Source organism: Scardinius erythrophthalmus (genome assembly GCF_964197995.2).
Source record: "Scardinius erythrophthalmus genome assembly, chromosome: 1".
Lineage (NCBI taxonomy): Eukaryota > Metazoa > Chordata > Actinopteri > Cypriniformes > Leuciscidae > Scardinius > Scardinius erythrophthalmus.
Window position 1 is genome coordinate 55119746 of NC_138221.1, and position 15592 is coordinate 55135337.

The 15592-nt window shown below is 39.0% G+C and overlaps 1 protein-coding gene across 1 annotated transcript; it reads right to left on the reverse strand.

Annotated features, from left to right (window-relative positions):
* Nucleotides 1–3: 3 nt before the first annotated feature.
* chadla (chondroadherin-like a) lies at nucleotides 4–8028 on the reverse strand. Its single transcript, XM_081364561.1, has 9 exons — nucleotides 7899–8028; nucleotides 6401–6595; nucleotides 6135–6290; nucleotides 5642–5787; nucleotides 5281–5519; nucleotides 3766–4043; nucleotides 2921–3613; nucleotides 2595–2761; nucleotides 4–675 (listed from the first exon to the last, which is right to left on the reverse strand). The coding sequence occupies exons 1-9, from the start codon at nucleotides 7938–7940 to the stop codon at nucleotides 327–329; spliced, it is 2265 nt and encodes a 754-aa protein (XP_081220687.1). The 5' UTR covers nucleotides 7941–8028; the 3' UTR covers nucleotides 4–326.
* Nucleotides 8029–15592: the final 7564 nt, after the last annotated feature.

Consider the following 15592-nt stretch of genomic DNA (forward strand, 5'->3'; position numbering starts at 1 on the left):
AATCGACATTTTGTCGTCCTTTATATCTTAGACTAGAGAATTCAAAACAAGTTGATTTATTTAAATATGCACACACTCAATATTATAAAAAGTCATTTTATGAATAAAGACATAAGCCTATGCCTAAACAGCTTTTGCTGGAATGGTTCACGGATTATAACACAAATTAATTTTGTTCTGCCCTCAAATAAATTGCACAATTTATGATAAGTGAATGTAAACACAGAAGTGACTATATCTTTATTAGCTTTACTTTGAACCAAATCAACAGCAATACTACCACACAGTAATTAACTGCTGCTAGTTTAAATAAGTAACTCAATGGCTTATTTCCTTGACAATTTAATCCTTGGTTGCCTTCCTCTTTTTTTCTTGTTTGGCCTGGTTGTTTTCAGGGCGCGCACTGGTTTGAGTTCGTTAGACTCCTTTTTCTTAGGTGCCTTTGCTGGTTCAGGATTAGGTTCAGCTAAAATGGGTCTGGCCTTTGCTTTGATCTGCATGGGTTTGGGTTTGTTGGGTTTAGGGGCTGTGGTGGGAATGGAGGTCTCATTGAAGGAATGATTATTTTCTTTAGAGCAGTTCTTAAAGATGACCGCCTCTAGCACGGACTGGCCTCGCAGCTCAGGGGGGTAACCGCACACAGCCTCAACCTTCAGACTCACATTTTCCAACCACCTGAAAGAAAGAGAGTTGAGACAGACAGACATGGAGAGGCGGTATTAACATTAAGTGACATGGCATCTGACGCACAGAAGCCAATGGCACATGTCACTATGCGTATTGGCACATCCGGTGGCACATCCGGTCTTCATTGGCATGTGCCATTGGATAGTGGCATGTGTCACTGACATTATTGGCATGTGCCAGTGGTGGATAGTGGCATGTGTCACTGCACTGACATCGCAACACACTGACACTGACATGTCACCTGACTGACACCGAGTCGCGGAACATGTCACCGTGTTGCGACACCTCCAGTAGTGACTAAAAGATTAATTAAACACCTATAGCCTACTGACGTAATTGTGGCACAAAATCCTAAATAATTAGTCTAATTTTGTGATTTTTAAAATATCAATTAAACGAATTAAAGTGCATTAAGATTTTTTCAAACGTGTTATTTGTGTCACGTCTTTATTTGATTGGTATGTGCCACTGAATGTTTTGTAATACCAGAGCTACTTTATGATGTTTATCTCGCAAAGTCACAAACTGCCCATTCTAGGAAAGACACGAAAAAAAATCTATCATGGGTTACTACGAATACAGTCGCGTCCGTTACTGTAAACCTTTGTTTTTGCGTGATGCTGCACAGACGCACGCCAGTAGGTGTCAGTATAAGTGAGTGTAACACTGGCAAGCGCAAGATTCTTATCTGTGGCTTTAATATTTCAAGTCCTTCCAAAAAGTGTAAAAAACTAGCTATATTCTCTATTTAGGCTATACAAGTGCAAAAAACAGCTCAGTGCATTTTGAAAATTCAACAAACAGGACCTACCTTAACATTATGGAATTATTCAATAAATAAAATAATTTGTGTTGTACAAATTAACTATGTGCATATGTTACATAATCTACATTATATTCTGGCAGACAGCTGCAGGTGTCACTACTGGAGGTGCCACAAGATAAAGAGACATGTCAGTTTTAGTGACACAGGCCAACTGGCATGTAGGCTACCACCAGTGGATATTGGCATGTGTCACTAAAACGTGAGATGTGCCAATGGATTGCGTCATATGCCACTTGCATAACAATTTGCTTTATGCTGTCAAAAAATATGATTTATAATATCGCTAAGTTAATGTGTAGCCTACATACATAATTCGATACAATTATTTTTGAAATATTAGCCTAAAGCCACAGATGCGCTGGCCAGTGTTACACTCACTTATACTGACACCTACTGGCGTGCGTCTCTGCAGCATCACGCAAAAATAAAGGTTTACAGTAACGGACGCGACTGTATTCGTAGTAACCCATGATAGATTTTTTTCGTGTCTTTCCTAGAATGGGCAGTTTGTGACTTTGCGAGATAAACATCGTAAAGTAGCTCTGGTATTACAAAACATACAGTGACACATACTGTACCAATCAAATAAAGACGTGACACAAATAACACGTTTGAAAAAATATTAATGCACTTTAATTCGTTTAATTGATATTTTAAAAATCACAAAATTAGGCTATTTATTTAGGATTTTGTGCCACAATTACGTCAGTAGGCTATAGGTGTTTAATTAATCTTTTAGTCACTACTGGAGGTGTCGCAACACGGTGACATGTTCCGCGACTCGGTGTCAGTCAGGTGACATGTCAGTGTCAGTGTGTTGCGATGTCAGTGCAGTGACACATGCCACTATCCACCACTGGCACATGCCAATAATGTCAGTGACACATGCCACTATCCAATGGCACATGCCAATGAAGACCGGATGTGCCACCGGATGTGCCAATACGCATAGTGACATGTGCCATTGGCTTCTGTGCGTCAGATGCCATGTCACTTAATGTTAAAACTGCTACTGGAGACATGGATGGATGGATGGATAGATATATAGATAGATATGAATTTTCATTGGTGTGCATCTCACCTATAAAATGGTAGCAATTTGCAGTCACACATTAGCGGATTTTTGTCGAGGGCGAGGTTTTGAAGGCCAGTAAGAGGTGAAAGGTCAGGCAACTCCTCTAACTGATTCCCTTCCAGAGACAAAGACAGCAGACCAGGACCAAACCCTGCCAGAGACCTCACGCTCATCTACAACCACAAATCAAAAAGAAGAAAGAGAGAGAACATTGTCCATTACAGAGATTAGTGAAAACAAGGATTAACTGTTGATTCTTTATCATTCAATAATGCATGCAATAAAAAATCTTGTGTAGTTTGTCATTTAAAACACCACAGCATCTCCTCTACCTTTTGAATACCCATTTTATCAATGTACAGGTGCTTTAGACTTTCAGCCACCGCCCGGAATGCTTTTGGCCCAATCCAGCGAATCGGATTCCCTGAGAGGTGGATCTCAGTTAAAAGAGGGGCGTGGCCTAGCGCATCACTCGGCACTTCCGTTAGCACATTAGCTCCAAGATGAAGGAGGTCCAGCTTGGGTGCTGGATCCAGAGCTTTTGGCACTATGGTTGCGATGGTGTTATTGTTGAGGTAGAGGCCTGTCAGCTGAGGAACTGTGGAAAGGAGCCCCGAAGGCTCTAGTTTAGCTATGAGGTTTCTCTCCAGATGCAGCTCCAGGAGTTTGGGAATGTGAGCTAGTGCAGCTGAAGAAGGAAATTGAGTGAGCTTATTGCCTTCTAGGTGAAGGTACATGATCTCATGGGCACCTTCAAAGGCTTTTGCATCCAGGGAGGACAGTTGGTTGTCGGACAGGTAGAGGTACATTAACCCCTTCATGCCCTGGAAAGCTCCACCCTCAATCTCATGGATCTTACAGCCGTCCAGATGAAGGGACACTACCTTGGGGATGCCGGGGAAACTCTTGCTAGGTAGATAATGAAAATGGTTGCCACGCATGTCAAGCAGAAGAGTGTTTCCAGCGAAACCAGTGGGCACTTTAGTGTGACCACGGTGCTCACATGTAGCGTGCTGAGCTGCAGCCTTGATAATGAGAGTAAAGAGAGCATGGGGTGAGGCAGAGATATGTAGATTAGATTAGGTTTGTTGTTACGCTAACGGACCAGAATAAGAAATCTAGTAAATTACGAATAAATAACTAAGATTCCCTCCACCCTTCTCCAGCCCTTTCTCACCTCACACTGGCAATTAATTGGGCATTTGCTCTTTTTCTTTGGCTTGGCTGTTGGCACGGTCTTCTCTCGCACTCCATCTTCTTCGTTTCCTTCTTTTTCAGTCACATCCAGCATCAGCTCATCCTGTGGTCTGCAGCGGAGGTCTTGTTCTTGAACATTTTCTAGAGGTTCATCTGAGAGGTGTGGCGGCCAAGCACAGGCCCCGTAGAGCTTGATTCCTGAGCTCAGCGCCCATGTCTTCAGCCCTTGCAGTAAACATGTACATCTGATGGGGTTCCCTGAGGGACAGTGGTTGAGAGAGAGAGAGAGAGAGAGAGAGAGAGAGAGAGAGAGAGAGAGAGAGAGAGAGAGAGAGAGAGAGAGAGAGAGAGAGAGAGAGAGAGAGAGAGAGAGAGAGAGAGAGAGAGAGAGAGAGAGAGAGAGAGAGAGAGAGAGAGAGAGAGAGAGAGAGAGAGAGAGAGATCACTTTGCAGTCTGATTTTGTGGAAATCTATGTATTATAAGATATTTTAAATTAATAAATCACATGCTCTTCAGAATTACAACCATGTAATTGAAAGATAAATAACAATATATAATATTGTAATATATCATATTAAAATTTTAATAATAATAATAATAATACATCTATGATAAATAATTATAATTAACTATATTTCCTTCCCAGCAGAGGTCCGGACAATAATGTTTTGGAATATTTATAATAAACAGTCAGAATAGTCATCAAAGATGAGTATATTGGACCCCCAGAGCCAAAGCAGTGGTGTTTGAGACTTAAAAAAACACTAAAAAAAAACACCAGTTGAGCCCATTTGGATATGAATATTAAAAGGTTAGAGCAGATGTTTTATCAGGCTATTCTTATTTTTACCCTCAGATACCCATGTATGCAGAAGGCCAGCTATATAGGGGCTCTAAATTAATGTTAATATTAATAATGTTTATATTAATGTTAATATACCATATTAAGGATTCAAATACAGAACTTACAACTATATTTTGTTGCTGTGTGAACATTGGCAAATATAACTTGAATAAAAAAAATACTTTTTAAAAAGTTCCATCGGTTTCCTAAAGTTTGAGTAGGAAAAGGTTTAGCAGTGGTTCTTCAGAAATGCCACTAAATTAAATAATTAATAATAATAATTATTACTATTATATTTAGTTTAGTGGCATTTCTAAAGAACCACTGCTCACCTGAAGTTTAAGGAAATAATTTAGGAATAATATGAACAATGATTCAGTTATTATTATTATTATTACTTTTAATATATTATTATTATTATTATTGTCATTAAATTACATTTATAATATTATAAAAGTGCATATAATTCAATTACATATGCATATTTTTTAGGTGATTACATTTATAGATGGATGGATGGATAGATAGTCTATATAAGAATACAAGATAATAAAAATGTTTGTTGAGTAAAAAATGATATTGACTGAAAGGTTAGTGTGGTAACAAAGTAAATATTGAGAGAACACTGGCAAAACTGTATTCATGGTTACCGGTGAGGTTAAGGCTGGTGAGCCGCGAGGGCCCAGTGAGGGCCTGTATGTAAGGAAGCTGGTTGTAGCTCAGGTCCACATGAGATATAAAGGGAGACAGAGACAGAGCCGACTCAGACAGGTCCTGCAGGGCCATGTGGTTCAAACACAGATGTGTGAGTTTTGGCATTGACACGCTCTCCTCCACCAGATATGTCATGGGGTTAAAACTCAGATCTAGATGAGTCAACTCCACTAATCTTAGACAAAAAGAGAGAACAGTGAGTATACCAAAGCATGTCCAACATCATCAACAGTATTTAATATTGTTAGCCAATTTCTGTGGCAAAATAAAATAAAATTCAGTGGTTGAGGGTGTTACCTGGTCATGGTTTTGGTAGGAAAGTACTGGAGTTCATTATGGTCCAGGTTTAAATGCGTAAGTGCAAGAAGACCAGCAAAGGCCTCTGTCGCAAGATTATTTAGGGAGTTATAACTCAAACGCAACAACTGGATATTTAACATTCCCTGGAAGACACAGACATTTGGGAATTATTCCAGAAGAAAATGATTGAAAATGGTCTACAGAAGGAAATAACATTAACCTTTCAAACCAACCATCAAAACCAGTATAAATTCAGATTGGACTGCTAAGATTTTGTAATGCTTTTGAAAGAAGTCTTTTGTGCTCAACAAGGCAACATTTATTTGATCAAAAAAAAAGATAGTGTGTGTGTGTGTGTGTGTGTGTGTGTGTGTGTGTGTGTGTGTGTGTGTGTGTGTGTGTGTGTGTGTGTGTGTGTGTGTGTGTGTGTGTGTGTGTGTGTGTGTGTGTGAGAATCTTACTGGCCCCAAACTTTTGAACACTAGTGTACCTGGAATGCCATGTTGGGGAGGTAGACCAGCTGGTTATGAGTGAGGGAGAGCAGGTTTAAAGAGTTTAACGCAGCAAACGCCCCAGGATGGATCTCTTCGATGCGGTTCCGGTCTAAATACAACTGCTTCAATGATGGTAAACCATCAAATGATTCCTACAGGACGGGAGAGAGAACAGGGATGAGAACACACTAATAGTCAGGTTTAGAAAGATTATAGTGCCATTCATCGTTCTAAAATCTCAAAGAAGGAACCTGGCACAAACCTGGTAGAGGATGTCAATGTTGTTGTTAGTGAGGTCAAGCTGCACCAAACGAGAAAGTCCCCTGAACGCCCCCTCTCGTACAGACTGGATACTGCATCCCTGCAGGTTCAGGTGGGTCAGGTAGGGGGTCTGTTTGAAAGCACTTTTAGCCAGTTCCCTAAAATTATTCCTCTTCAGGTCCAATTTCAATGTGATCTGAGAAAAAGAAAATTACAAATACTGCATATGAAGATGTTGATCCCCATGCTCATAAAGCTGCGAACAGATCTTATACACGGGTTTCTTGTATACAAACTATACCGGATGCGCGCGCATCCAGGAGGCAGAAAACCGCTATCTGTTATGCCGAGTTCTGTAAAAGAACATTGTAATTAACGTAGATTTCGCATTGTTTGTAATTTCTTGTTGACTCAATAATAAACTGCAATTTCAGAGTTGGATCTGTTTGTTTGTGTCTCATATTTAAAACGTCCAACTGTTTACGAATCAAAATCCGGACATAATGTGATGCATGTATGAATTATTATGTTAGACTAAGTTAGTAATGTAATAGCCAATGTTAGCAGTGCAGCATCTCTAGACCCCGAATTTGCTTTTATATAAGTGAACTTTGTTTACGTTACTTTACGACCTGCAACATTTCATGACACATATAACGTTACTTTACTGTAAATCAAAGATTTGACGATGGATTATGTGAGAAGCCATTAGTACCTCCGACCGTGGCGATTATAATCTATATATAAATATTAAAAAACTTAATCTCAGCAATGGTGAGATCTTACCGGATCCCTGCGCAATACATGACGATCTTTGGATTGTGGATGACAAGAGGTGGCCAGCAATTGTATGGCCTGATATATATAATTATCTTATTCAGACACCAAGTGTGTTTCGAATGCGCATGCGTCGCGTCTGAGCGCGTTGTTGTCTTTGGAGCTCCATCGATTGATTTATAATTCTTGATTTCTCTTTAAACTCACTTACAACGAACATTTTCTACTTTTCCTCACCTCATAGTTATAACGCGGATTGTTGAGTAGACGCGTCTCAAGCCTAGTGATCCAACGCTGGATACTCTTATAGGTTACGTCCGTGGATCACGGCTGAACGCGTCTTCTCCGCACTCATTTAAGTTACAAACAAACATTTTTTCGCCTATCGTGCGTCTACTCTACACCCGTACCACTGAAAAGACGGATTATATCCAAGACTTAAGCCATAAATTAGTATTAATATTGATAGCACCACTGGTAGCGTCGTTGCTAACTTAACTTACTGTCCATCTGTTAAAATGGCGAATATATCAAATGTAAGTAGTCTACCTTTTGGTGCAGGTGAGGACACATTTGAGCTGCACGCGGTGCAGTCTGAGCTGGAAGCTGTTGAGAAACAGATCCACGACCTTTTAGTAAGAAAAGCCGAGCTGATAGACCGGCGTTTGGCTCTCGAAACATCACGTGCCGAGGCACACAAATCAGAGATTAATGTTACTAACCCGCTGACTCCGACCTCGTCTACTCCGTGCGTTCCTCAACATCGGTCCCGAACGTCGAGGTCGCGATCAGCCATGGTCTCGTTCACTCCGGCTCCAACATGCCATCACGAAGCCTGGATTTTTCCGCAGCGGAAGTCGCGAGTCAGGTCTAGACCAAGAAAACTCTCTCCGACCCTCCCGGTTTTCGAGATATCCACACAAAACCGCTTCTCCCCTCTTCGCGAAACAGAACGCGATGCTGTGATCATCGGCGATTCCATCGTTCGACACGTACACGCTACGTTAAATAAAAGTAAGGTGCATAGTCACTGCTTTCCTGGTGCTCGTGTTTCTGAAATCGCTGCTCACGTTCCCGAGATTCTGAACGAGCGCGTCGGAACCGTTGTCCTGCACGCGGGAGGGGCCGACATCAGACTGCGCCAAACGGAGGTTTTGAAGAAAGACTTCAGGAATCTGATCGATACGGTACGCAGCACATCGCCTGATATAACGATTATTGTGTCAGGACCGCTTCCCACGTATCGACTAGGTCATGAAAAGTTTAGTAGATTATTTGCGCTTAATGAATGGTTAATGTCATGGTGCAATGAGCAGAAACTTCTCTTTGTAAATAATTGGAATCTGTTTTGGGAGCGTCCTAGGCTTTACCGTGCTGATGGCTTACACCCAAGCAGATTCGGATCGGATCTTCTGTCAGATAACATCTCCAAAATGTTAAATACCTTTTGACTAGTAAACAAAAGTCCAAATCATAGTCTCTGCTGCACCAATTTAACTGATATAAATAGTGTAGAACATTGCATAGAAACTGTGTCTATTCCTCGTTTAGTGAGATCAAATCATAAATCTACTGCAGGATCTAGAAAAAATCTAATTGTTATTAAACCAGAAAATGTTGCTATTGGTAATCAAAAACAATTTTTAAAGCTAGGTCTTCTAAACATTAGATCACTCACACCTAAGGCAGTTATTGTAAATGAAATAGTCACAGATAATAGCTTCGATGTACTTTGCCTTACTGAAACCTGGCTTAAACCAAATGATTATTTCGGTTTAAATGAGTCTACTCCATCAGGATACTCCTATAAGCACGAGCCCCGTCTGAATGGTCGTGGCGGCGGTGTTGCAACAATCTATAGAGATTTTCTCAATGTTACTCAGAAAACGAGTTATAAGTTTATTTCATTTGAAGTACTTGTACTAAATGTTACGCTCTTAGATGTTCGAAAAACATCCCTATTATCTCTAGCCTTGGCTACCGTATATAGACCGCCTGGGCCTTACGCTGATTTCCTAAAAGAGTTTGCAGATTTTCTCTCAGACCTATTAGTTAACTTCGATAAAGCATTAATTGTTGGAGACTTTAATATCCATGTAGATAATCAAAATGATGCGTTAGGGGCTGCGTTTACAGATTTATTAAACTCCTTTGGGGTCAAGCAAAACATTACCGGACCGACTCATCGATTTAATCATACACTCGATTTAATTATATCACATGGAACCGATCCAACCGATATAGATATCATTCCACAAAGTGACGATGTCACTGACCATTACATGGTAACTTGCATATTACGTACTCCTGTAATATATCATGCTGCGCCGCGTTATCGATTAGGCAGAACAATCCTTCCATCCACCATAGATAATTTTTCAAACAGCTTATCGGATCTGTCTCAGCTGCTCAGTGAACCCAAACAAACAGATGAACTTGAGGAATTAACTAGCACTATGAGCACCATTCTCTCTGGATCATTGGATATTGTTGCGCCCATTAGATTAAAAAAGGTCAGAGAGAAAAGTAAAGCACCATGGTACAACAATACTACGCGTGTTCTAAAGAGAGAAACCCGTAATTTAGAGCGTAAATGGAAACAAACCAACTTAGAGGTCTTTAGAATCGCATGGAAAGACAGTATGTCACGTTATAAAAAGGCCCTAAAAGCGGCCAGGGCTGAGCATCTACGCAAACTAATAGAAAACAACCATAACAATCCTAAGTTCTTATTTAACACTGTGGCGAGACTAACAAATAAACAGATGTCTCCTGAACAAAGTATTCCATTACAGTTTAGTAGTAATGATTTCATGAAGTTCTTCACTGAGAAAATAGAAAACATCAGAACCACAATTGTAAACGTTCAATCCTCAATCGCGCCTTATAATTCAGCCTCAATTATCACGCCGCAAGAACAATTACAGTGCTTTTCAACTATAGAACAAAAAGAGTTAAATAAATTTATAATTTCCTCTAAAACAACAACATGTTTATTAGATCCCATACCAACTAAACTATTGAAAGAAGTGTTACCTGTAGTGGAAGAGCCTCTCCTCAATATTATTAACTCGTCTTTATCTTTAGGTCATGTTCCAAGAACATTTAAACTGGCAGTTATAAAACCTCTCATTAAGAAACCACAATTAGATCCGAATAATCTAGTAAATTATAGACCCATTTCAAATCTACCTTTTATGTCTAAAATACTAGAAAAAGTTGTGTCCGCTCAACTGGGCTCTTTCTTACAAGAAAATGACACCTATGAAAAGTTTCAGTCTGGATTCAGGCCGCATCATAGCACTGAAACTGCGCTCGTTAAAATCACAAATGATTTACTTTTAGCTTCTGACCAAGGCTGTATCTCAATATTAGTTTTACTTGATCTTAGTGCTGCGTTCGATACTATAGATCATACAATACTCTTAGATCGACTACAAAATTATACTGGTGTTCAAGGACAAGCATTAAGCTGGTTTAGATCGTATTTATCTGACCGCTACCATTTTGTTTATTTAAATGGAGAAAAATCTATCATAACTCCAGTAAACTATGGAGTGCCGCAGGGATCTGTGTTAGGCCCTCTATTATTCTCAATATATATGCTACCACTTGGAAATATTATAAGGAAACATGGAATTAGTTTCCATTGTTATGCTGATGACACTCAAATCTATATTTCATCACGGCCAGATGAAAACGCTAAATTATCCAAATTGACAGAGTGTGTTAAAGATATAAAAGATTGGATGACGCATAATTTTCTTTTATTAAATCCAGACAAGACAGAGGTACTACTTATCGGTTCAAAAAACCACCCACAAAACCTCTCACAATACAACTTTAACATAGTAGGATGTCCTGTTACTTCATCCTCTACAGTAAAAGACCTGGGTGTTATATTAGACTGCAACCTGTCTTTTGAAAATCATATTTCATATGTTACAAGAACAGCCTTTTTCCACCTTAGAAACATTGCTAAGCTACGTAATATGCTATCAGTTTCTGACGCAGAAAAGTTAGTTCATGCATTCATGACCTCGAGACTAGATTACTGTAATGCGTTATTAGCCGGTTGTCCTGCATCCTTAATAAACAAGCTACAGTTAGTCCAAAATGCCGCCGCTAGAGTTCTAACTAGATCAAGAAAATATGATCATATAACACCGATTTTATCATCCCTACATTGGTTACCTATAAAGTCCCGTATTAATTACAAGGTATTGCTACTGACTTATAAAGCCCTAAACGGCTTAGCTCCAGTCTATTTAACCGATCTTCTATCGCCCTATAATCCATCGCGCTCTTTAAGGTCACTAAATTCGAGGCTTTTGGTCATACCTAGGATATCCAGATCCACCAAAGGAGGGAGAGCATTTTCACATTTAGCACCAAAACTCTGGAATAGTCTTCCGGATACTGTTCGTTGCTCAGACTCGCTCTCCCAGTTTAAAACTAGATTAAAGACGCATCTCTTCAGCCAGGCATTCATATAATACTTTTAATCCTACAGTTAAATCCGACCTCTAGTTCATAAACGCCAGAGGAGAACTGGCCCCCGACTGAGCCCGGGTTCTCCCAAGGTTTTTTTTTTTTCTCCATTAGGTCACCTGATGGAGTTTTTCGGTTCCTTGCCACTGTTGCCTTTGGCTTGCTCAGTTGGGGATATTTGGGGATATTTAATTGAATTAATCAATCAACGATACTATTGATCAGCATTACCGAACGTAGACGTTCCACTAGAAACAAACATTGATGTATTGTTCTAATTTATTACTGTGAAGCTGCTTTGATACAACCTGTGTTGTGAAAAGCGCTATATAAATAAACTTGACTTGACTTGACTTGACTTATACAAGAGAAATGATTAGAGCGTACAAATCCCTTGATGCATACAACTATATACGTGCTATGTGGTCATGTGCAGCTCGTCAAATTATGAATAGAAAGAATATAACATACAACTTCCTCCTTCTGTCCCACTCTTCCATTCGCCGAGATTTGGAATTACTTACAACACGTATAATTTAAATGAGCAGATAAAACACAACAGATAGGCCTGCATGTAAATAAATTACGCAACAACTCCTTGGCATTTTGACTTAGCGACAACAAAACCACTTTGCTACTAGCTTAAACCCTTTACTCCGGTACGAAGACCGCGGGTCTTTTGCCTCTTGGTTGCGTGCGCAAGCAGTGATGACGTCGCCGAGAAACCCATGTATACGGTTCACGGATATGTTTAGGGTGTGTCTGAAGTCGGCCATTTTAAGGGCTGTCTCAATGGCTGACGTTCTGAAGCACGAAACTTAAATCACGTGAGCCAACTCACACATGCGATAGATGTCTTTTACAATACAAACCATTATTCAATTATATGTCAGCTAGACAGGTAATGAACATAATCTAACTAACATTTGTAATTTATTTACGACTGAAATGTTGCACATATATGCAACAAGCAAAGTATTTATCATAATGTCAGAACGATATCATTTCATCTGTTGTTCATACCAGTAGGGAGTTTGAGTCGCACCCATTGTTTTATTTATTTTTAGTTTGGTCCTGTTCTGTTCCGGTTTGCCTGTGTTCCCTTTGCTTGTTTGTTTCCGTGGTTTCTGATTAGTTACGCACCTGTTTCTGTTCCAGTTAATTGTCTTCCCCTGTGTATTTAAGCCCTTAGTTTTCCTATGTTCAGTGTTCGGTCTCATTTGAGTTATACGTGGTTGTGTTTTCTGAGAATTCTTCCCGTGTATTTCCAAGTTTAGTTTTGTTATGAAAGCCTTTGTTATTGAATTGCGATTATTACAGCCACGCCTGACAATGGCTGCGTCCAAAAACTGATAAATGCTGCCTTCGGAGGACGCAGTCCAAGGTCGTGAGGCATCAAGGCACGTCCGAATACAACGTTAGTTTCACTTCCTGTTTCCTGATCGTTTTTTTGAAGGCAGCGTAGATGTATCCTTCGTACCTTTGATTTCCCACAGTCCTGTTCTTTCTGTGACAGTTGAGCTAGAAAAATAAAGATGGCGTCTGAAAGTTGCGGCTGGTCGTCAGTTTTGTGTGTAAATGTACATTTTTGATCAACGTTTTCCACTTATGATGTCATTTCTGGCGAGAAATTACTATTGTAGTAATTAAATGTGGAAAGTCACACTGACCTCGTTTATAGTAGGTGGAACGTGTGTGAGGTTCTTCCCTACGCACGTCACAGTGAGCTTTGCGTTGTCACAGACGCAGGCGGCTGGACACTTCGCAGTCTGTCCCGCAGGCACAGAGCTCATTAGAAACAGCAGCAGACATGCTACTGTCAGCATCTTGGCAGTGACCTTCTTCAACTGAAGGGCTGCAAGGGAAAATGATTATTATTTGCATTGGAACATAATGGAAAGAGCAAATACACACAACAAGATGGTACCATGTTAAAAAAAGTGTTTTTTTTTTGTTTTGTTTTTACATTTTCTATACAGGTGTATAGGTCTATTCTTTCACATGTAAAAAAATGTAGCCTGTCCATTTATATGTAGTGTACATGAAATTTCCTCAAAGTAATACATTATATAAAAATAAAAAATTACACTACCATTCAGAAGTTTGGGGTTAGTATAGGTTAATACATGCTTTTGAAAGAAGTATGCTTGCCAAGGCTGCATTTATTTAACAAATGTGTAAAAATACTGATGTAAAAACTGAGATATTGTAAAATATTTTTATTTTGAAGGGGTGGGTTTACAACCCATCTTCTTGTATTTAATGGGAAATCATAGTCTTCTTAAAACCAGTGTATCTATTCTGGTATTTCTGTTACAGGCAATGTCTGTATTTGGTATCTGAGAAGTGACTGAGGGTCTGGTCATGTCAGGAATGCAGGGTTTACTCATTTAGCCCGGCTTCCAGAGAATAAAAACACTTGTTTTGTAATTAATTAATTTGCAAATTATTCAAGAGTCATATTTTGTAGAAAGAGAATTGTCAGTTTTAACTTTATTCTTTTTATATTATTCTGCTGTCCTCATGATAGCAGCATGAGAAACATAAAGACGACTGTCTAAGGTCATGAAGGTCAACAACGCTTTACATGTCCACCAACCCATATTCACACTAATTCTTTTTAGGATTTATAGCACCATTGGTTAGTATATGTTCAAATATAATAGTGAATCATGTGTAGACTTTTGTATCAATCATCTGTGTGGATGGAGTTTTCATGTCATGTTTGAAGGGAAAAGATATTGCCCGTTTAATCTAATTTTGCTTGCAGGACGCATATGACCATGCCGATCCAGATGAGAAGAGTCCTTCCTGAATTTATGACTCACCTGTGACTCTTACCAAAGTTTCTACATATAAAGGACAAAGTGTGTCTAAGATAATGTCTTTAAATGACCTCAGTTGCATAAAGAACAGAATACCATGTTTACCATCCTCTTAAGTTTCAGGCTGGATCCTCTAACTCATTTTCAACGGCCTTTGGAAGAGTGGAGAACTTTGTCTTCAGCTTTGACTCCTGCATGGTCTTCATTGAACATACTGGTCTCTTTAGTCGAACTCTAATTCTCATACAATTTAAAAGTCACTGTTTTCTATTTGAATATATTGTAATAAATATAATTTATTCCTGTGTTCAAAGCTGATTTTCAGCATCATTACTCCAGTCTTCAGTGTCACATGATCCTTCAGAAATCATTCTAATATTTGATATCTAATAATTTGATGCTCAAGAAACATTTCTTATTATTATCAATGTTGAATGTTGTGATGCTTAATTTATCTGAAATAAAAAAAATTGAAACAATTTTAAAAAATCTTTACTGCGACAGTTTAATGCATCTTTGAAAAGTATAAATTTATTTTAAGAAAAAAATACTGACCCCCAAACATTAAAATGGTGATCAACGAAATTAACATATGAGAACAAACAGTGTTACAGTCCTTTCAAATATTTTTCCAGGTTTTATTCTTATTTCAACCAAAACACACAAAACATTTTTTTAAACAACATCGACAAATTCTTGCATTTTGACCTCTGATCCCATCCTGCCCTGTTCAAATTAACACAGTGGTACCACATTTCACAGTGGCTCCAACCTTTAGTGAATGAATGGAGATGTAGAAAGACAAAGAACTGTTTTACTCATTTCCATTTTTTAAATCTTATACATATGCCAATTCATCCTGAATGCAAACCTTTAACCCATAATTGTGGTAGCCTATAGCCTCAGGATGGAAAACATTTTAATTGGACTTATATTAATTTGTAAATGATTATTTCAGAGATGTAAAGATAAATGGGGGAGAAAAAAAACTCACCTCTGATACAACACTTGCTTAGTGATTTTTCCTAAATCCTTTCGCGTTATATTCAATCCCAGATGGTAAAAGTTATGGGATCAGTAGCTGTTTACCTTCAAACTCA